This window comes from Mus caroli, unplaced genomic scaffold, assembly GCF_978045245.1.
Source record: "Mus caroli unplaced genomic scaffold, Mus_caroli_1 scaffold_20, whole genome shotgun sequence".
Lineage (NCBI taxonomy): Eukaryota > Metazoa > Chordata > Mammalia > Rodentia > Muridae > Mus > Mus caroli.
Genome location: NW_028227275.1, coordinates 50,961,675 through 50,983,076, shown reverse-complemented (window position 1 = coordinate 50,983,076; position 21,402 = coordinate 50,961,675). Strand labels below are relative to the sequence as shown.

The window sequence follows — 21,402 nt, the reverse complement described above, 5'->3', positions numbered from 1 at the left end:
GCCATCACAATGTTCAATGTGGCCCACTGAGTAAAGGAATAAGGGGGTCCAGCGACCTCCATGTCTGATTTGAGGTTTTAGCTTAAACAGAGGGGAAGAGGTATGGTTAAGTAAGCAGTCCTGGTCAAAGTGTTGTCTGCCCATCATTGCGTCTGATCCAGTCTATCCTGTAAAGTGGTCTGACAAGTTGTTAAAACTGTGTGAAATCTCTTCCTAAAAGGTAAGTGCCCCTTCTTCTGCTTCAGCCCTTCTCTTCCCTCTGCTTGAGATTCCTGAGAACACTTTAATGCTTTAGGGTCGTTGTCTTCATAGCCCTTGGGAGGGAGCAACAATTGTCTGTCTTTAGAGTCTCTCCCTTCCTGCCAGGAGAGCTACTAACTATAATGAAGATTCAAACTCAAGCTATTCTCTCATCTCTCTTTTCCTCTCACAGACAAACGTACGATAAATGCAGGTATCTCTTTTCCTTGGACAGACAAAGGTATGATAAATGAAGGTGGTAGCTATGTTGGCATTTAAGATTATTTACTCCAGGGGCTGGTGAGATGGCTCAGTGGGTAAGAGCACCCGACTGCTCTTCCGAAGGTCCAGAGTTCAAATCCCAGCAACCACATGGTGGCTCACAACCATCCGCAACGAGATCTGGCGCCCTCTTCTGGAGTGTCTGAAGACAGCTACAGTGTCCTTACATATAATAAATAAATAAATCTTAAAAAAAAAAAAAAAAAAGATTATTTACTCCAATTGGACAATTCAAGGCCGGCACCTTATCATCATCTGAATGCTGTGTGTCAGGCTGAGAATCCATAATTAACAGGCCACACGACTTGCTTTGACCAATGGGAACCAAAACAGAGGACCGGCCAGTGAATGCGATGAATGCGATGGGACTTGTTCTCTCCTGCTTCCAGGCCACCATCATGCGCACGGACCTAGGGTAGTCTGCTGGTGGATGAGTCATAGCCCAGTAAGCTGTTATTCATCCTGAGGTCATCCTAGGTTAGTCAGGTTAAAGGTCCAAGATTATCATGGCTGACCACAGCCGGCCCTGAGGAGGCCCAGCTACAATCACCCTTACCGTCCAGATCAGCTGACTCCTACCGCGTGCCGGCCGACTGCATCCCTATGCATGCCACTGAGTTTGGGGATGGTCTGTTATAACCAACCATCACAGTTTGGCAACAGCAAGTAGCATATATTTTCTTAGAACTTTCTTTTGCTAAACAGGCTGTGAACCATTTTGTTTTCTCTTGAGAGCAATTTCAGGTTCTAGTAAACACAGAATCTGAAGGAAACCAAGATTTGCAGTCTGAAACTTCAGGACTCTGGGCAGGCATGAGATCACGCCTTGAATTTCCAAAGGAGTACCAGACCTTTTTTTGTTTTGTTTTGTTTGAGACAGTCTTCATATTGTAGTCCAGGCTGACCTAGAATTCACTAGGTAGCCCTCTTGCCGAGGCCTCCCCAGGTGTGAGCCACCCCAGTCAGTACTTTGACTCATAATGGGGCACAGTGTGTATCTTGTTTATAGCTCAGTTTGCCCCAGGGGTCAGAGATGCTGAGGCGCTCTCACTTGGTATACCTCTTCACCATGAAGACACCAAGACAGACAGACAGACACACTCTACCATTTATTTAAAAAAAAATTCTATTTATCTCCTTTTAGAACTGTAAAAAAGTACTTTGGATATAAAATCTAAATGACTAAGGTGTGGTCAGTCAGGAGGACATGGCCATCACTCTCTGCATCCTCCAGTCACTCAAGGATGGGGTCAGCAGAACAGGGCCTAGGCTGACTCGCTGCTACCTAAAAGGCGGAACCATAAGCTTTAAAGAGTGGTAGTTCCAGAGCTGCAGATTCTTGGAAGGAGGAGGGAAAGACAGTGAGTGAGTGGTACAAAGTAGGAAGAGAAGGAAGTGGGCCGATGAGGAGGAGGCAAGACTGCACTTCGCACTACAGTCTGCGGCAGGGAAACACTGTAATTTGCAATAAGGAAGGTCTTCCTTTTTTTTGTTTTTGTTTTTTTGGAGATAGGGTCTCTCTCTACAGGCTAACCTAGAACTCATTAGGTAGGCCTAGGGTGGCCTCAAACCACAGCAATCCTCCTGCCTCTGTTTCCAACCATGCCTGGTGAATCTTCCTTCTTGAATGCTGAGCACAGCTAGCATAAATGTGTCCTAGGAAGTCCCCCTGCTTCCTGGTGCCAATGGCTGCTCCTCCCTGGAGAGCAGCCCAGGCAGGCACCTTCTACCAGGAAGGAAAGGTATTCACCCATGTGACATGAAGTGGTCACCTTCGGACTTGCATGAACTCCTTGCGCAGCCACAGTGAGTCCTGGTAAAATCGGGGGTCACCCAGTCTCACGGCCGTCCTTTTGTAGAAATAGCAGTAGAGCACTGCGGCTGAGGACAGAAGCAGAGAGCAGCCTCAGGGGTGGTCCTTAGTGTTCCCTTCAGGGGAGAACTAAGCCCAGCCAGCCCCAGCACTGCCCACGGGGTTCGTGCGGCCTCCCAGAAAGGGCAGAGGGCAGCCCTGCCTCTTTCCTTTAGGAGGCTGGCCTCATCATCCCAGGCTGTCCTGATGGAGCTGGGAAGCAGGACCGCAGCTGTACTGCCAGAGACATGGCAGGCCGTGAGGGCACCTGAAGCCACTCCATCCTCACCTAGTCTCTGGAATACAAACAGTGTTTGCAGGCCGTTTGTCCACCTGATGGAGTTTTTCCATCGCACGTTCTAGAGGAAACATGAGTACAAAGGGAAAGGTTAAAGGACCCATGAGGCTGATATATCTCCAACTTGCTTAGCTGTAGCAAAGCCACTTGGTTGAAAATCATGCTAACCTTGCTCCTTTTCATAAGCTCCAAGTATATTATTTCTCAAGGGCGCTTCAAACTCCTTGATTTTTTTTTTTCCTCTATGGGCTGGAAAGATGGCTGAGTGGTTAAGAGCACACTGACCTAGGTTCAGTTCCTAGGACCTACCTCTATGACAGCACACAACCTCCTATGACGCAGTTACGGGGAGCCAATGCTCTCTTCTGGCCTCTGTGGACACTAGGCATGCACATGATGCACATATGCTGGCAAACACGCTCACATGCATAAAATAAATAAATAAATAAATAAATAAATAAATAGAATTTTAACTAGGCATGGTGGTGCACATCTTTTAATCACAGCATTCAAGAGGCAGAAGCAGGCAGATCTCTCTAAGTCTGAGGCTAGCTTGGCCTACATAGTGAGTTCCAGGCCAGCCAGAACTATGTATATAGTAAGACTCTTTTTCAAAATAGTTTTTTAAAAATGTGTGTGTGTGTGTGTGTGTATGTGTGTGTACGTACATATGTATGTGTATAATTATAGTAATAAGTGTGTAATAGCATACATGCAGAGAGAGAAGACAACTTCCAAGAGTCAGGTCCCTCCTTCCATCACATGGGTCTCAGGGATCAAACCCAGAGTGTCAAGCTTGGCAGGACATTCCTTAACCTGCTTGGCCATCTTGCTGGTTCTCAGCCACCTCCTGCTCCTTTTTAGATTTATTTCAAAGGGGTCTCCTCTAAGCCTGAACTAGGGGATTCATCTGTCAAGAATGATCTCCAAAGTGTCTCTGCTCACCTTTCAGCCCACAGAAGCTCAGGCTCAGCACGTTAGTGCGTCCAGCATCAGGCTTAGTGACATCAACAGCTTAAATACTGAGCTCCAGGAAGCAGAGCCCAGGCCTGACAGAGGAAGCCCCGTGACCCTTGCACACTGCTCTGTTGCTTTCCTGTGGCATGCCAGGGACACCCACATGGTGGTTCAGAGAAAGTGAAAAAGTGACTAGAGACCAAGGGTCTGCTGTTTTGATGGTGGTACTGAGAACCAAGGCCAGGGAAGAGCTCTACCCTGGAGCCACACCCCTAACTTAAAGTCAGGAATTTTAATGAATTCCATCAAAATAAGCATATAAGAGACACATGAGTTATCCAAACAGATGGAAGAATTTGTAAAGCAGAAGAAATGGAAAACCATAAAGGCCTGCAAGAGCTCCCCAGAACAGCTAAGAGCATTTGCTGCTCCTTTAGAAAAATAGAGTTCACTTCCTAGTGTCCACAAAGTGCGTTTCATACTCTCTGCAACTTCAGCTACAGATCTAAGACCCAGAGTAAGCATGAGCACGCACGCACACACACACACACACACACACACACACACACACACACACACACTGGCATACACTTTCAAATCTTTTTTTGGAGGGGCGGTGGTGTTGAGACAGGATTTTACTATGTAGACTTAGCTGTCCTGGAACTTGCTCTGTAGGCTGGCTGACTTCAAACTCACAGAGACTCTCCTTCCTCTGCCTCTGGGATTAAAGGCAGGCACCAACATAACTTCAAATTTATATATATATATATATATATATATTTTTTTTTTTTTTTTTTTTTTTTGGTTTTTCGAGACATGGTTTCTCTGTGTAGCCCTGGCTGTCCTGGCACTCACTTTGTAGACCAGGCTGGGCTCGAACTCAGAAATCCGCCTGCCTCTGCCTCCCGAGTGCTGGGATTAAAGGCGTGCGCCACCACGCCCGGCTCAAATTATATTCTTAAAAAGGCAGGCTGAAACCCCGAGGACTGGATCTGATCTGGGGCCTATAGGAAAACTAAAGAGAAGCATGGGAGGCTGAGTTTCCAGTGTAAAGATGGGGACTCTACTCAGGGCATACAAGAAGGCAACACTCTTGCATGGCTGTTTCCCAGAAACACCCGATGTCTGTAATATTAACCACGGGACACTAACACCTAAACATACCCTCTGTCAACACCCACCTACCCACATAACTGATGGCAAAACTGACTCGACTTCCTGTTTCAACGCTGGTAGGCTTATTTGAGGCAAAGGTAACTGTTACAAATAGAAAAGTCCCTGGATCCCTGAACACAGATAGGTAGGCAAAAGTGCCTTATGATTCGTCAGAGCCCAGAACACCTTCATGTTACCTACTTCTCTCCAAGGATTCTGAACCATGTCGAAGAATAACAGCGCTTCCAGAGGATAGAAACTTCTAGTTGAATTTTCTTTTAATAGGACAGGGTTTGATCAAATGCAGGGCACAGAGCCTGTCAGGTTAATGCCCTGCTGAGCTGTATTCCCCAGCCCTTACCACTATCTTTCTGGTGTTTTGCTTTGGCTTTTTGTTGTTTTTCTTTCTTTTTTTTTTTTTAATTTATTTATTTATTTATTATATGTAAGTACACTGTAGCTGTCTTCCGACACTCCAGAAGAGGGTATCAGATTTCGTTACGGATGGTTGTGAGCCATCATGTGGTTGCTGGGATTTGAACTCTGCACCTTCACAAGAGCAGTCAGCGCTCTTAACCACTAAGCCATCTTGCCAGCCCCCTTGTTTTTCTGTCAAACCTTTATGCAGGTAGGATGTAATCAGACCAACAGCTTGAATATAAAGCATCTTATCTCACATAGGCCCAGATCAGATCTGACTTTCATGGCTGCTGACTTCTACTTCCCTAATTCTTCCATCTCTTAGAATCTCATGAGTTTTCATATCTGTCTTGAAAAAAAAAATTTGTTTTAATTTTATTTATTTTTGACACACAGTCTAACATTATGCAGTCCTGGCTGGCCTGAAACTATCTTTTAGACCAGGTTGGCCTCTAAATCACAGAAATCTGCCTGCCTCTGCCTCCCAAGTATTGGAATTAAAGATGTGTACCACAATGTCTGGCAATTGATGTATTTTATGCATATGTGTGAGTGCCTTTGTGTGTAAATGTGTACCTTGTACGTGCCAGTGCCAGCAGTAGCTAGAAGAACTGGATCCCTTGGGACTGGAATCACAAGGAGTTGTGAGCCACCTGGTGTGGAGCCAAATCCAGGTCCTCTGCAAGAGCAGCAAGTGCTCCTAACCGATGAGCCATCTTCCAGCCCTTCATACTCATCTCGGCCTCAAGGTTCTCACTACTAAACTTACATGTAGCCCAGGGTGAACTTATAATGGTCCTCAGAGAACTAAGATTACAGGTAGATGCTACCACATTTTGTAAGATTGTCTTAAGACACATCTTACACTAAAGTCCAGGATGGCTTAGAACTTAACTGTGTAGATCCAGCATGACCTTGAATTTATCTTAATCCTCCTGCCTTGGCCTGTTAGGTGCTAGAATTGCTTGTATTAGTCCCCATGCCCCACCACTTGTAGCTCTTTAAAGATGTGAAAGGGCCAGTGAGAAAGCTCAGTGGTTGGGGGCATTTGCTGCCAGGCCTGATAATCTCTAGAACCTGCAGGGTGGAAGGAAAGACTCCTGCAAGTTATCCTTTGACACCTACACTCTATGCACCTACACACAGACATAACATATTAGCTATGTGTCACTTTTTTAAAGTTAAATATGTAGAAATTCAGAGCTTTCATTCTTACCATGACCCAGACATGTAGGGAGATGCTGAGGGCGAGGTACACAGATGTCAGAATGATGGTCCCTTTGAACTTATGGAAAAGGAGGTTGACCAGGCCAGCCTGGAAGACGAAGGTGTTGAAGAACATGAGGAAAATTATGATGATGTTGAAGAGGATTGCAATATCCTGGATGCTGTAGACACATAAAACAAAGTATAGCCAAGTGGGGGCTGTATGAGGACTTAGGAGGTGGCCCTAAGTGCTAAGGGGAATCAAGAGATCTGTTCTCTATGATATTGTCACCCCAAACCCTCAGACAGCATAGACGTCTAAACACACCAATAACCTTAAAATGCTCAACTGTGACAGTCAGGGCCTTCATACTCTTTGGAGTCAGCTTTTCAGGCCTGCCTCTTATACTCACATGAACAGCACAAGCTGGATAACAGGAGCCATTCGAAGTAGCTCTGAGAAGGAGTTGACGAACAGGTCATAGGACAGCAACAGGAACTGCAGGGAGAGCACCAGGCTGTAGTTACCGGTCTGGAGCATCTTCTGCCTGATTTGTGGGACTCCCAAGGGTACATTCCACAGTTCTGAAGAAAATGACTACTGGTTTTCTCTCTGCCCAGAACTCCGGGAGAGATGTTTAGTTTTTCCAAATCAGAGCTGTTTCCTTGGCTCTAATGCAAGGACCTGTTTGGAGGGGAGAGATATAAGAAAGGGAGGAAGGGCAAGGAAGGCAATATTAGAAGTCTAGCAATAAACATTGGTATACAAAACACCATTCTAGGTGATCAGGGTATATTAGTTAAAACCAATTATCAAAACAAAAACCCAACTAAAGCCAGGCATAGTGGCACACACCTACAATCACAATATTCAGGAACCTAAAACAGGAGGATTGAGAGTCTGAGGCCAGCTTGGGTTATGAAAGCCAAGATTCTTCACCAAACGAGACAAACCCAAACCCATCCCAACTCCACCCCACTGCACTGTAACTTGTCATTCATTGTAGAGACTCATTAACAGCATATTTTTCTCCATGTCTGGATCCTTCTTAATGAATGGCGCTTTTTTTTTAAACCAGATCTTGCTATGTAGCCCAAGCTCATCTTGACCTCTTGACCTCCTGCCCCGATCCTCAGGGTGAACCCCGAGAGCCTGTTCTACAGGAATTTACCCACACCTGACAAATACACAACTCTAACCAAGAATATTTAGGGTTACTACAGAGCAGTGACAGCCTGGTCACATAATAGTAGTAATGGTAATAAAGAAAACCCTGATATATTTCATGCAACACTCTAGGAACTGTTTCAATCACAGATGTTATTAAAATCTTATAATAACCTCATAAGGTAGAAAATCAATTCTTATTTCCCTCAATTCCTAGATGAGAAAACTGAGGCTCAGCAAAGTTAACTAATTAGACCAAGATTCCACAGCTGGTAGGTGGCAGAGTGGTATTCTAAGAGGCACTATACAACCAGCCTATTTCATAATTGATAGAGTGCTATCTAAGTAGGTGAGAAATATGTCCTCATAGAAATGGACAGTGTCACATTCAGAAGGAGTTGAGAGGACAAAGTACTCTCCTAGAGGTACGTTATAAAGGTTATGACAGAAACACTGAGGCAGCAAGTGAGGGGAGCATATTTACAACTTTACTTGATCCCTGGACTTGAAAAGCAGCCATTCTAGTGCATATAACCCTCATTTTGCAAAGGTTCTGAGGGGTCAAGAACCCGTCCACCTTCCGCGGTGGAAAAGCCCCGTGGTTTTCTTTTCTTTTCTTTCTTTTTTTCTTTCTCTCTCTCTCTTTTAATATATGAATGCAGCTTCTCTGGGCTTGAGTTTTCACACAATATCTCTCTAGGTACCAGCGCCATGATAATCTTGTTAACCAAGAGAATCTACTTTAATCCTCACAACAATCTGCAAGGTAGGAAAGAATTATCCCCTGGCTATAGGCAAGGACACATAAATAGAGCCATTTTCTCCAGCTCGCAAGTGAGTAGAGTCAAACGCACCACTTTAAGGCTCTTCCAAGGGCATCCGTTAGGTAGAAACGCCCCTTGCTCTGGCTACGCGGACGAGCACCCTCCAATTCAACACGGTTTTCCTCACCAGTCCCAATCCGCTCACAGACCGAAAGGCCTCGGCAAAAGACTCATTGCAAAAGCAATAGCAACACAAAATTCTGACTTCCAGCCACTCTATGATCCCCAACATCTACACGCACCTCAAGGAACCGACGTCGGTTGTCATGGGAACACCCTCTCGGCTTCCGGAAGCTGGCTTTAAATTCCGGAAGTAGATTGTTAATTGCCCGCCATGTTAGGGCCTTTGCTTTCTCAGGCTCTCCCTGTGACCGGTTCTTCTATCTTGCCTCGCTGAGGGCCGACCCTAGCGAGAGGTTGTTAACCCCAGCATTTCGCCTGTCTCTGGACGGGGTCTGTGGTTAGAGACAAGGCTGACAGGACGCAGCGCTCCTAGGAATCGGACCGCTCAGGAACGCGCCCCTTAGCTTGCAAACCCCATTTCCCAGACGCCCTAGCTCACCCCCGGAAGTGGCTGAGCCTTATAAAACCTCAGTTAGCGCCCTCTGTAGCGGATGCCGTGGTCTGCAGACTTGCTGGGAAGTCAGTTCTTCGAGGTCCAGGAGGAGCCTAGGGAGTGGCAGCTCCCGCTGACCGGCGGGTCGCAGAGACCTGCCCCCAAGGTGTCCCACTGTGTGGCTAAGGGTGGGATAGAACCCGGGCTGGGAGAGCCGGGTTATGGGTACCAGTGGTGGCTCCGCCGCTTCCTTGCTTCGCTCTGTCTTACCTCGGCGTTCAGCCTATTTTTCCTCGTAAGAATTGGACACTTTTCGGTGCCCCTTCCATACCGCAGGTGGTGTTCGTAGAGGCTCTCACGCTTTTCAAAAGGCGTCTCATCTAAGACTTGCTAGAACCAACCTGACTAAAGGAGTCACCGTCATACCCCCCTTGCACCTGGAGTAAATCTGACTGTCCGAAGGACGAAGGACCGGTCTGTGAGCACTTGTGCTAAGGTGGACTTTATTCATACTCCTGAGTGGAATATTATTTGTCACTCACTCCTGAGTCCTGCCGTTTGGAGGGACTGCCTTTGGAAATGAGTCCTGGGAACTGAACACAGGAACTGGGTGCCTGTACCAGGCTTGCCATTTGCCTGACCGAGTTACTCTTCTTTGGATCCCGGCGCTGCAGTACTTTTGAATTGTAAGATGCGGGTTTATAGGATTTGCACTCTAAATCTGGTCCCCAGGATTCTTAGTGTCCCTCGGTCTTTGAGGAGGAAATAACAAACTCTGCCCTTTGGTCTGCTTGTTTGTAGCTCTAACTTCTAAAAGTAACTGTGTTTGGAGTACAGCCTTTTCCTGAGAGTAATGAAAGGTTCATTTCTTAACCCAGGGACTGATTCTGTTTTAGCTCAGCCTCTGAGAATTCTTTAGCCAGTGAATTGAGGAAAACATTAAATAGAGGTTCGGTACACTTCTTAAATCAAGGTAGATAAACTACACCCCATAGGCCACATCTAACCCTGAATGGCTTTTATATATTTAAACTATTGGGGCAGGGGGGTCATATTGTGTGAAATGTGAAAATCATGTAAAACTTAGACATCAGTGTCTGTGGTGTTAATGAGGCACAGTCGTGCTCATTTGTTAAGATACCCTTCCTGGCTGCTCTTATATTACACCAACCAAGAAGGAACATAGTTGTGACAGAGGCTACAAGCCCAAACAGCCTAAAGAGTCTGTGGACTCCCTCCCTGAGCATGGGGCTCAGCCAAGCAAGGACAGGAGACCCGGCAGTGGTGAGAATGTCTGGTGTCTTAGTCCAAACTGCTTTCTCAGTGCAAGTGAGAGCGTAGTCTTAGCCTTTGCCTGCATTCTTTTCCTTGCTTTTGCTACTTTAGGAAAAGAGAGGGCTTATTTGTGAACTGTAGACAGCAATGTAACTAACTTTCCTGCCTTCTGTCAGAAAAGTGTCCCATCTGTTCTAAGCCTGTGGCAAAGTGCTAGTCCAGGACTTGTAACTGGAGTGATGCAGGTTGGTTTGGAATGTTTTGCCTTTCCTTTTCTTCAAATGTGTCTGTATGTGAATGTTATGTGTATGCAGGTTCCTGTGAAGACCAGAAGTAGGTATTTGGTCCCTTGGAGCTGTGAGCTGATGTAGGTGCTGGGAACTCAGGTGTGGTATGCTGCAAAACTGGTATGTACTCTCTTAACTTCTTAATGGCCAGCCTTCCACCCCCACACCCCTGCCTTTATTTTTATTTTTATTTTTATTTTTATTTTTATTTTTTTGGCTAGGGTCTTATTTAGCCTGGGCTATGCTCAACTACAAACATGTAGCTGAGGATGGCCTTAAGCTTCTGATTCTTCAGCTTTTTACCTCTGGAATGCTGGGATTATAGGCGTGTACCACCACTCCCAGAGTTAAGCTTCAAGATAGAAAATATGTAGAGTTTATTACAAGGTGAAGGTGGGGCACAATCCAGAAATGAAGTAGACAGTGTTCAGAGAGAACATTGTAGAGAACTCACTCTCAAGGGGTGAGAGTAGACTATGGCCAAAGGGACCATTGTCTCCTTTTTCCTTTTGTAAAAAAATAAACTGCAGAAACCAACGCTGTCAGGTGACTGGAACATCTCACTGGAAGAGTAGAGCTTGTGTTAGGCAGTGGACACTTGATAATCCCAAACCTTTTTTGCTCTTGCATGAATCAAGGAGGCAGCTCTGAGGCTGGGTAATAAATCTCCTAGCCCTCAGCTCTTTCTCAGAGATTGCTACTAACTAGAGTCACCTATGAGAGCCCAGCATCTGCTGCTGGTTGGATGACTATCTGGCATGTCACGAGATGTAATCAAGGCTACCGAGAGGCCTGGGCAGGCATGGGGACAATGAGCTTCAGGGTTTTGTTTGTTGGGGGAGCTGGTCTCACCATGTTGCTCAAGCTAATGTTGAACTCTTGATTCAGCCTCTCAAGTAGCCAGTGGCATAAATTCCACCTGGCCTAGCTAGCTTGAGGTTTTGTTAGCGGTTAGGATAAAATCCTATAATAGGAGCTAGAGAGATGGTTCAGTGGTTAAGAATGTTTGCTGCTCCTTCACAGGATCTAGATTTGGTTTCCTACACTCAAGTTGAGTGGTACACAACTGACTGTAACTCTTGACTCCAGAGAACTCAACATCCTTTTCTGTGGATTCCTGCGTATACATCACTTGGCACACCTTCACGCGCGCGCACACATGCACACACATTTCTCTCTTTCTCTCAAATACTATAATAGTAACAAGTGTGAAGTTATAATACTTGATTCTCAATAATGTCCTTGCATTTTTCTTGTTGTGACCTTTTTTTTTGTTTTGTTTTGTTCTTTGTGGGGTTTTTTTGTTTTGTTTTGTTTTTTGAGACAGGGTTTCTCTGTGTAGTCCTGGTTGTACTGGGTTGCTGTGATCTTATAAACTGGATAAGGAAAAAGATCTAAGACCTTGAAGCTAAGTAGACAAGGATTTGAAACTTCCGTGGACTTGCTGGGTCCTGGGGATAGTTACTGTGCATCTGAACTTTAGTTTCCTCGTGTATAGGATTGGGGTGATGGTCCTCAGAGTTACCAAGAGTAGTAAGTGGAACTGTATGTCAGTTTCTAGTGCTTAGAGATGGTGTGAAATTTATAATTTTTATTTCCATGCTTTTCTTTCAGAGGACGAGTCTTGCAGTGTTAAGTGTTTTCCTCAGGGTGCTCAGATGGTGAAAATCAGAGATCAGGCCACCTTTCTGTGAGCCTTCAGCTGAGTCTAAAGGTAAGGATTTGGGTAGTATCCCTCCTTGGGCATCACTGGCTATTCTTCCTTTTAGATGGTCCCGAGAGATGGCCCTCAGTATCAAGAAGCCACGTCATTACCTTCTTGGTGTATATTTATTGAGGGCAGGGCTGGGTCTTTTCCACTTGCCTGGCTTTTTTTTTTAAGTGTGTATATGGTACTGGGAATCTAACTCACGCCTGCCCCCCATGATTGAACTACAAATGTAGCCCCTTACCTGGTTTTAAAGAATAGCTTCTTATGACATAAATACTCACCAGAGAAAACCTGAAAGTTGAGTTGGTGGAAATCTAAAAATAATCACTTTCTAGACCATGAGTTCTTGCTTCCTCTTTTTCTCCTTTGGACTTTCCCGGGAGAAAAGAAAGCAGAAGTAAGTCTCAGGTGTACAAACAGCCAAGGGATGCCCTCAGTTCATGGAGAGGAGTGGAGGGTCCTGGTGTCAAAGGCTGACCCCATGGAATCCATCCTTTGCCAGGAAGACTTTTGATGCACAAATGGGAGACAAAGAGCCTTTTCACAGGTGACAAACCGAAGGGACTGAGTATCCCTACCTAAAAGTCCAGAAGAGTCTGAAACTTAAAACTTGGTTGTTTTTTGTTTTTTGTTTTTTAGACAGTGTTTCTCTGTGTAGCCCTGGCTGTCCTAGGACTCACTCTGTAGACCAGACTGGTCTTGAACTCAGAGAGATCTGCCTGCCTCTGTGTTTGTTGTTTTGTTTTGTTTTGCTTTATATTAAGTCAGCATTGAGATAGGTTCTCTCTGTAGCCATGGCTGTCCTGGAACATGCTAGGAACTTGTAGACCAGTTGGCTTCAGACTCACAGAGATCCTTCTGCCTCTGCCTTCTAAAGGCTCTGCTTAAAGGCTTATGCCACCATGCCTGGCCAGACCTAAAACCTTTTGGTCACCAAAATGATTGCTTAAAATATGCAACATTCAAATATTCCCAAATCCAAAACCCTTTGCCATTTACAACTAACTCTTCCACACCCAACCATTTATAACATTTTATGTGTATGGCCAGGTAGTGGTGTCATACACCTTTAATCCCAACATTCAGGAAGCAGGAACATCTCTTGAGTTTGAGACCAGCCTAGTCTATAGAGTGAGTTCCAGGACAGCCAGGGCTACACAGAGAAATCTTGTCTCAAAAAACAAAACAGGGCAACAACAAAAAATGCTCTTAACTGCTGAGCTGCCTCTCCAGCCCCTGCACCCAGTCATTTTGTTCAATGACTAGGCATACCCAGCCTAGAACTTGTTTACTCCGTTAGATTGTGGGTTTGCTGCTTATGTTGGAATTTGTGTTCTGAGCAGTTAGGGTTTTACTATTTGTCCCTTAACTGGGTTGGGTGTGGCAGTCATTTTTACCTTCTGGCTCTGTGTGGGGAGGCTAATCAGTACCAAGGCTGTGGGTCCAGAGCCTTGTCGCCTCAGCAGAGTCTGTACTGGATCTGTGCCCTGCCAGGTGCAGTGGTGGGGCCTCCCTCATTGTGAGCTTACCCCAGCAGTGAGGCCATCTGGGGACAGGGGAACTGAAGCAAAAGATGCCATACCACAGCAGAAAGGGCGGGCAGGGTTACTTCCTTTGGCTGCTATGTGGGTGTGCCATGGTCGGCCAGGACATATGATTCCTGCTTTTTCTAGGCGTTCTTGATCAGAATGGCTTCAGGATGGTTTTACCTGTCCTGCATGGTGCTGGGATCGCTGGGATCGATGTGCATCCTCTTCACTGCCTACTGGATGCAGTACTGGCGCGGTGGCTTTGCCTGGGATGGTACGGTGCTCATGTTTAACTGGCACCCAGTGCTCATGGTTGCCGGCATGGTGGTGCTCTATGGAGCTGGTGAGTAGTAAGTTCCCAGTGTGGGGGGCCTGCCGTGGCCTAGGCCTGGGCCTGGCAGCGCTCACCCTCTCCAAGAGGGTTGAGTTTGAGGCTACCATGGCAGGGTGAATTGGGTTGTCCCTGGGACTAGGTATCATTTGGCGGAAGAAGTGGAAAGTGTAGGGACAGCTTCACAGATACTCTGAGACAGGGTCAGCAAAACTTTGTGTGGAGGACTAGAGAATAATTTTTTCGAGCTTTGTAATGGTATTATTGTAATCTGTATTGCAGCTACTCAGCCCTGCTTCTATATTACTTATTATTGGTATGGTGGTGATGGTAGTGGGTGGGGTGTGTGTGTGTGTGTGTGTGTGTGTGTTTGAGAGACAGGGAGGGAGGGAGGAAGAATGAGGGCTTGGGCATCATATCATGGGAATAGCCATGGAAAGTATGTAAAATGCATGACTGTGTCTCAGTGAAGTGTTATTCAGGGAATTAGGCAACAGGCTAGATAGATATGGCCTAGCACTAGAAAAAGAAGCTGAAGCCTCTTGTGTTACAGTTGGGTCAAGGAGCCATCTTTGCTGCGTGCATCTAAATGAGGGTGGGAATGATGATAGCATTGCCAAAAGCTGCTCACTCTGTGTACTTCACACACCATCCCCTCTGGTTCTTGACTGTTTTCTTATGATGTAGATGATATATGCACATGCACATACACACGCACATGTGTATAAACATGTAACTCTACCAGGTTGGCCTTGAACTCACAGAAATCCACCTGCCTCTGCTTCCCAAGTGCTTGGGTTAAAGGCGTGCACTACTATGCTCTGTCCTAAATTCTTTGCTAAGTTATTTATTATCGGTGTGGTGGTGGTTGTGTGTGTGTGTGTGTGTGTGTGTGTGTGTTTGTACATGAGCACATAACATGCATGTGGAAATCAGAGGACAACTTTTAAGAGTCAGTTCTTTCTTTTAACTGTGGGTTCCAGGGATCAAACTGAAGTTATTTGACTTATGTGGTAAGTGCTTTTACCTGCTGAGCTATCTTCTGCACCCCACTTTGTTTTTTGAGACAGGGTCTCTTCACAAGGGACATCCTCAGCTTTCATCCCTGGGTTCTTAGCCAACCTTGGCTGGATGGATTCATTGTGATGAGACCTGAAGAGACCGGTGCTCATCAGCTCTCAACGCTGCATTCAGGATCGAGTCAGGGCAGTTCAAAAACACTCCTCCCATTTTTAACGGGCCCTTCTTGCCACTGTTCTTGGCCAACTGCCACCTGCAAATAACAGGAGGTGGCAGGCGCTGAGCAGGCTTAGCTAGGGGCTCTGTTGCTGTCCTAGAACAACATGACTGACTACAGCTTCGGGCGGGAAGAAAGGGTTTACTTCACTTTACTCTTCTAGTCCATCGTGAGAGAGAAGTTGGCAGGAACTGAATCAGAAGCTGTGGAGGAGGTGGCTTACTGGCTTGCTCCTCATGGCTTCTTAGCTTCCTGCCTTCCCCTCCCTCCCTCTCTCCCTCCCTCCCTCCCTCCCTCCTCTTCTCCCTTCCTCTTCTCTTTCATTCTTTTATTTTCTTTTCTTTTCATCTTTTTTTTTCAATTTTTATTAGATATTTTCTTTATATACATTTCAAATGCTATCCCGAAAGTTCCCTATACCCTCCCCCAACCCTGCTCCCCTACCCACCCACTCCCACTTCTTGGCCCTGGCGTTCCCCTGTACTGGGGCATATAAAGTTTGCAAGACCAAGGGGCCTCTCTTCCCAGTGATGGCCGACTATATGCAGCTAGAGACACAAGCCCCGGGGTACTGGTTAGTTCATAATGTTGTTCCACCTATAGGGTTGCAGACCCCTTCAGCTCCTTTTGTACTTCTCCATTGGGGGCCCTGTGTTCCATCCAATAGATGACTATGCCTTTTCATCTTTTTTTAATCATTGTTTTTGAGTCTATGGCTGTTTTGCTTGCATGTATGTCTCTGTACCATGTGTATCCAGTGCCTTTGGAGACCAGGAGAGGGTGTGGGATCCCCCTGGTACTGCAGTTACAGATGGCTGTGAGCCATTGTGTGGATTGAACTCAAGTCCTCTGGCAGAGCAGCTAGTGTTGTTAACCACTGATCCATCTCTCTAGCCCTGCTCTCTTATACCATCTACGACCACCAGCCCAAAGATGATATTACCTAAAGTGAGCTTGGCCCTCCCATATTAATCATTAACCAAGAAAATGCTCTACAGACTTGTCTGTAGGCAATCTGATGAGGAGGATTTTTCAACTAGATTTCTTCTTCTCAGATAGCTAGTTTGTATTGAGTTGACAAGAAACCAATCAGGACAGGAATCAATGTACTGACCCATGAGGAGGATTTTTCAACTAGATTTCTTCTTCTCAGATAGCTAATTTGTATTGAGTTGACAAGAAACCAATCAGGACAGGAATCAATGTACTGGCCCTTACTTCTTCCTATTAAGAGGTTATGTAGGGTCCCATCAGGGGAGTATAAGGTGCTGTGGCTGAGCCCTGGGACTATTCTCTCTGCAGCCTCACTGGTGTACCGCCTACCTTCATCGTGGGTGGGGCCCAGGCTGCCCTGGAAAGTTCTCCATGCAGCACTGCACCTGCTGGCCTTCACCTGCACTGTGCTGGGGCTGATTGCCGTCTTTCGGTTTCACAACCACTCGAGAATCGCACACCTCTACTCCCTGCACAGCTGGCTGGGTATCACCACTGTAGTCCTCTTCGCCTGCCAGGTAGGTGTCCTCTGTCTCTTCCTTCTGAGTCCCTGGGGGTCTGTGCACTTTGGGCATGACTTCTCTAGCTTTAGCTCCCAGTATTCTCTCTGGCCCTTGCCTGGAGTGGACCTTGTAACCTGTAGACTCAGCTCTCCTGTGAGAGTTGGAGTCCGACTTTTATCTTGTTTCTTCTTCTTTTTTTTTTTTTAAGATTTATTTATTATTATATCTAAGTACACTGTAGCTGTCTTCATATGCACCAGAAGAGGGCGTCAGACCTCATTACAGATGGTTGTGAGCCACCATGTGGTTGCTGGGATTTGAACTCAGGACCTTCAGAAGAGTAGTTGGTGCTCTTAACTGCTGAGCCATCTCTCCAGCCCTCTTGTTTCTTTTTTAAACATCTTTCTTTTTTTAAGATTTATTTATTTATTATATGTGAGTACACTGTAGCTGTCTTTAGACACTCCAGAAGAGGGCATCAGATTTCATTACGGATGGTTGTGAGCTACCATGTGGTTGCTGGGATTTGAACTCAGGACCTTGGTAAGAGCAGTCGATGCTCTTAACCACTGAGCCATCTCACCATCCCTTTTTATCTTGTTTCTTTTTTGTTGTTGTTGTTTTTCGAGACAGGGTTTCGGGCTGGTTTTACCTTGTTTCTTATACCTGTCACACTGCTCGTCTGTCCTCCTGATTTTGACTCTCACATGTCATCTGACTCCAATGTAGCCTCTTTTCTGCTTTTTCCACTCTTCCCTCTTTGAACCAAAAGCAGTTCTAAAAAGTAATTTCAGTATTCCAGTGCCAGTCCTGTACTTGAATTGTTTATGGGCTAGGACTGGCTGGAAACCAAGGCTAACAAGGATGGATAAGTTTTCTGAGTGTTTGCTACAAGCTCTTCGCCCACTCGTTGCTTGTGTAATAGAAATAGGCAGACCACAGTAATGTGTGGTGTGTGGCCAGGGCTGTGTATGGTGGGAATATTTGAGTTGAAAGAGAGAGGCACTAGGACAGTGACCAGCAGGAGGCCCTGTAGGTGAAGGTGCACCATTGTTGTCACCCTGTAGCTCCACGGACTTCTTCCCTTGTGTTCACAGTGGTTCCTGGGCTTTGCTGTCTTCCTCCTGCCCTGGGCATCCCAGTGGCTGCGAAGCCTCCTGAAACCTGTGCATGTATTCTTTGGAGCCTGCATCCTTTCCCTGTCCATCACATCTGTTATTTCCGGCATCAATGAGAAGCTTTTCTTTGTTTTGTAAGTTTCACGGGGCCTCTAACACTAAGGGATATGGGAGGGAGTAGTGGCTTCAGGAGATACATCCTATAATCGCAGGACAGTCAATGGAGTGCTTGAGTCCAATTCTTGAACTGGAAGGTGACAGAATTAACTGGTCTTTAGGTTAAAATTAATAAACTAGCAATGCTTACTAAACACCAAGTGATACAGTACCTTTGGTTTGTCAGAAACTGCTCAAAGCACCTCACCTTTAATCCTCTTAAGCACTCTACAACATCTGGTGCTGTTAGCATGAGAGAATGTAATAAGCTAGGCATAGTGGCTGCCTGCCTTTAATCCTAACAGTCTGGGCAGGCAGGTCTCTGAGGTCAAGGCCAGCTTCCTCTCCATAGTGAGTTCCAAGCCTGGCAGGGCTATACACTGAGACTTTGTCAAAAATACTGAGGCACAGAGTAACTTATGCAAGAACACAGAGCCTGTAAATGGCAGAAGTGGAAATGGAGTTAGGCTTCTGCCTCCAGAGCCTGTATGTCTTGCCACTGTGTCCTCGGTTTGAGGCGGTTTGGTAGAGTGAATAGCAAATAAGACTGGGAATCAGCCCTGGGCTTGGAGCTTGGCTGTCCTCTGTAAGGACGGGCAGGCTCATTTCACTAGGAGTCTCATTTTTCCCATGGGTAAAACATTACACAGTTCTTGCCTGTTGTTATGATAGTGACTTGGTATGTTAATTCCAGGTTGTAGGAATCTAGTCTCTTGCTAGGCAAAAAAAAGGAAAAAAAAATCTTCCAAATGCCCATATTATTTTATTATTTCCAGGAAAAATGCCACCAAGCCCTACTCCAGCCTGCCTGGTGAGGCTGTCTTTGCCAACAGCACAGGGCTCTTGGTGGTTGCCTTTGGCTTGCTGGTTCTCTATGTTCTTCTGGCTTCATCATGGAAGCGTCCAGATCCAGGAGCTCTGACTGATAGACAGGTATGGCTGCTGTCTCCCATTCTAAGTGGGGTAAGGCCAGGTGTAGAGAAGGACCCAAGAAGGACTTGAACCTTGCTAAGAAGATTGACCCTATAGCCAGGTGGGAAGCCAAGCAGCTTGAAGATGCAGATTGAGTGGTTGATGGGGCCTCTGGTGTCAGAGCAGCCAAACCCGGGAGTAACTTCCCAAGGTCCCCTCCCCTACAAGATTCCTTGGCTCTGTGAGATGACATGTGGAAGGACTTGAGCCTGGTGAGGCTCTGCCAGCTCTGTGGCAAGAATAGTGGGACAAGAGCTTAGTAATACATCAAGTGCTTAAAGCAGGCCTTGCCTGTTCTTGGTAACTGAGGCATCTGGCAGATGTGGGAAGATACGCTATGGACCAGTCTCAGGAACCTTGGGGCTTCCCTGAAAGATCTGGTGGCTTGGCTGGGTTCACCCTGCAGGTTGAGGGTCTGTCTGAGCAGCTCGGGCCTGGTGTGCCTCCTGAAGCTCAGGTTCTTTCGAGGTCATGTCTTTAACCCCTGTGCATCTTCCTTCTTTCCAGCCCCTGTTGCATGACAGGGAATGAAGCGGGCAGGGGCTCCTGGGAACGGTCAGCGATGCGGTCTCTGCTCCCTCAGAAGTTCTGCTGTACTGGGGCTCCTGGCTGGTTTCAGCAACAGACTTCTCTTGGGCCAGAGACCAACCTTGCTACTCCAGTTGCAGGCTCTCGCTGTCCAGCTACTAGCTGTTCCTCTGCTTTTCTTGTGGCTTTGGCTTGTTGCCATTTTTTTCTGGTCCTCCATTGGCACAAGGACCTTCTTGCCTTGATCACACATGTCTCTTCTGCTGTTCTGCAGATTTGGGGCTGCTTTCCTTACCACTCCTAGGGATGTGGTAGAAGCCAAAGCTGGGGTTCAAATGCAGTCTACACGTGTAAAATATAAAGTCTGCTCTCTGTGGGAGCATTTGTCTCAGTTAGGTATGCTTCCTCCCCCTCTGCTGTGTCCTGGATGTATATTTGGGTGGGCAGTTGCATTGAGGGGTCACTCATGGGACAGTGGCAGCCGGAGAAGCCTCTGCTGTAAAGTCAGGTGCCCAGTACTCTGCTCTTTTCACTTCGATGTGCTGTATTTTCTGGATTGTGACCTTGTGATTCCCCCTCTTCTAGTTGCTGCTCCAGCTGCTTCCTGGATCCCGCCCTTTCCCTGTGACTTACATGCCTGTTCCCCTCAGGTAGCAGCACTACGAGCCCTGTTAAACAGTTCTCCCAAGAACACATGTCCTGTCCCTAGAGTCCCAGTGATGAGTCTGAGGTTTCTTTGGCCTTTCTTTCTGTCCCTTTGTGGGTATGGGCTTTCCTGCCTCCTCTAGTTATGCTCTCCCCTGACAGGGCCCCAGCCCACTATGAAATTGAAACCAGCATTATGAAGCAATTTGCTGGGAGCCATTCACTGCTGCTGCCTTCAGAGATGTTCCTTTTTGAGTAGTGGGTGCTTCTGTTCCCCAAAAGGTCACTCAGCTACCCTCTATGCTATACCAGAATGTGAGCTTTGCTCTTCTGAATAGAAACTGGGTAGAGAGGGAGGTAGAGAGTCTTGCCCCACTCCTTTGTGTTAGCCTCCATAGACAAGCCCTGCCAGGTCCCTCAACAGGCAGGCAGGCAGGCAGGAAGAATTGGGTTCCTGAGCTCTCTGCAGATAGTGGCCAGGCTGCCAGACGTTGGGCGGAGGGCTGACATGGATTTGCTGACTAAATGAAGCCTGAACACATTGCGATGACTCTTGGCACCCACATGAACATCTTCCTGGTTCACTCATGAGTGGGTATTTTACTTCATGAATCTTATTTTTATTAAATATGTTTTTAAACATCAGAGGTCTCTTTTGTTCAGACTGCTTTTTAAAAATAATTTTAGGGGCTGGAGAGATGGCTCAGTAATGAAGAGCACTGACTGTTCTTCCAGAGGACCTGAGTTCAATTCCCAGCAACCACATGGTGGCTCACAGCCATCTGTAATGTGATCTGATGCCCTCTTCTACATCTATACTTTAAATAAATAAATCTTTTAAAAAATAATTTTTTTAAATTTATTTATTATATGTAAGTACACTTTAGCTGTCTTCAGACACTCCAGAAGAGGGCGCCAGATCTCATTACGGATGGTTGTGAGCCATCATGTGGTTGCCGGGAATTGAACTCAGGATCTTCGGAAGAGCAGTCAGTGCTCTTAACCGCTGAGCCATCTCTCCAGCCCAAAAAATAATTTTAAACAAAACACTTACTTCTCATACTTTTAGAGGCTAGATGTTGAAGATCAAGGAAACAACATGTGTGTCTGGTAAGGGCCATTTCCCCTACCATCATTTTACTGTGGCTTCACATGGTAC

The 21,402-nt window shown here is 46.2% G+C and overlaps 2 protein-coding genes across 5 annotated transcripts; one reads left to right on the top strand and one right to left on the bottom strand.

The window, feature by feature from the left end:
- Window positions 1-1,612: 1,612 nt before the first annotated feature.
- On the bottom strand, window positions 1,613-8,930 carry Tmem138 (transmembrane protein 138). 3 transcript variants are annotated; one of them, XM_021152435.3, is made up of 5 exons: window positions 8,433-8,658; window positions 6,824-7,095; window positions 6,421-6,592; window positions 2,664-2,733; window positions 1,613-2,403 (listed from the first exon to the last, which is right to left on the bottom strand). In XM_021152435.3, exons 2-5 carry the CDS (start codon window positions 6,949-6,951, stop codon window positions 2,291-2,293), a joined length of 483 nt encoding a protein of 160 aa, XP_021008094.1. In that variant the 5' UTR covers window positions 6,952-7,095; window positions 8,433-8,658; the 3' UTR covers window positions 1,613-2,290. The 3 variants fall into 3 exon arrangements, with proteins under 3 accessions (XP_021008094.1, XP_085690345.1, XP_085690344.1); XM_085834219.1 differs by having other exon boundaries at window positions 1,613-2,733; window positions 8,645-8,930; XM_085834218.1 differs by having other exon boundaries at window positions 1,613-2,733.
- A 21-nt stretch (window positions 8,931-8,951) lies between these two features.
- Cyb561a3 (cytochrome b561 family member A3) lies at window positions 8,952-20,888 on the top strand. Of its 2 annotated transcripts, XM_021152432.2 has the most exons (9): window positions 8,952-9,124; window positions 9,295-9,644; window positions 10,548-10,640; window positions 12,135-12,234; window positions 13,905-14,103; window positions 16,631-16,839; window positions 17,922-18,076; window positions 18,875-19,031; window positions 19,578-20,888. In XM_021152432.2, the coding sequence occupies exons 5-9, from the start codon at window positions 13,920-13,922 to the stop codon at window positions 19,599-19,601; spliced, it is 729 nt and encodes a 242-aa protein (XP_021008091.1). In that variant the 5' UTR covers window positions 8,952-9,124; window positions 9,295-9,644; window positions 10,548-10,640; window positions 12,135-12,234; window positions 13,905-13,919; the 3' UTR covers window positions 19,602-20,888. The 2 variants fall into 2 exon arrangements, with proteins under 2 accessions (XP_021008091.1, XP_085690343.1); XM_085834217.1 differs by having other exon boundaries at window positions 8,952-9,644.
- Window positions 20,889-21,402: the final 514 nt, after the last annotated feature.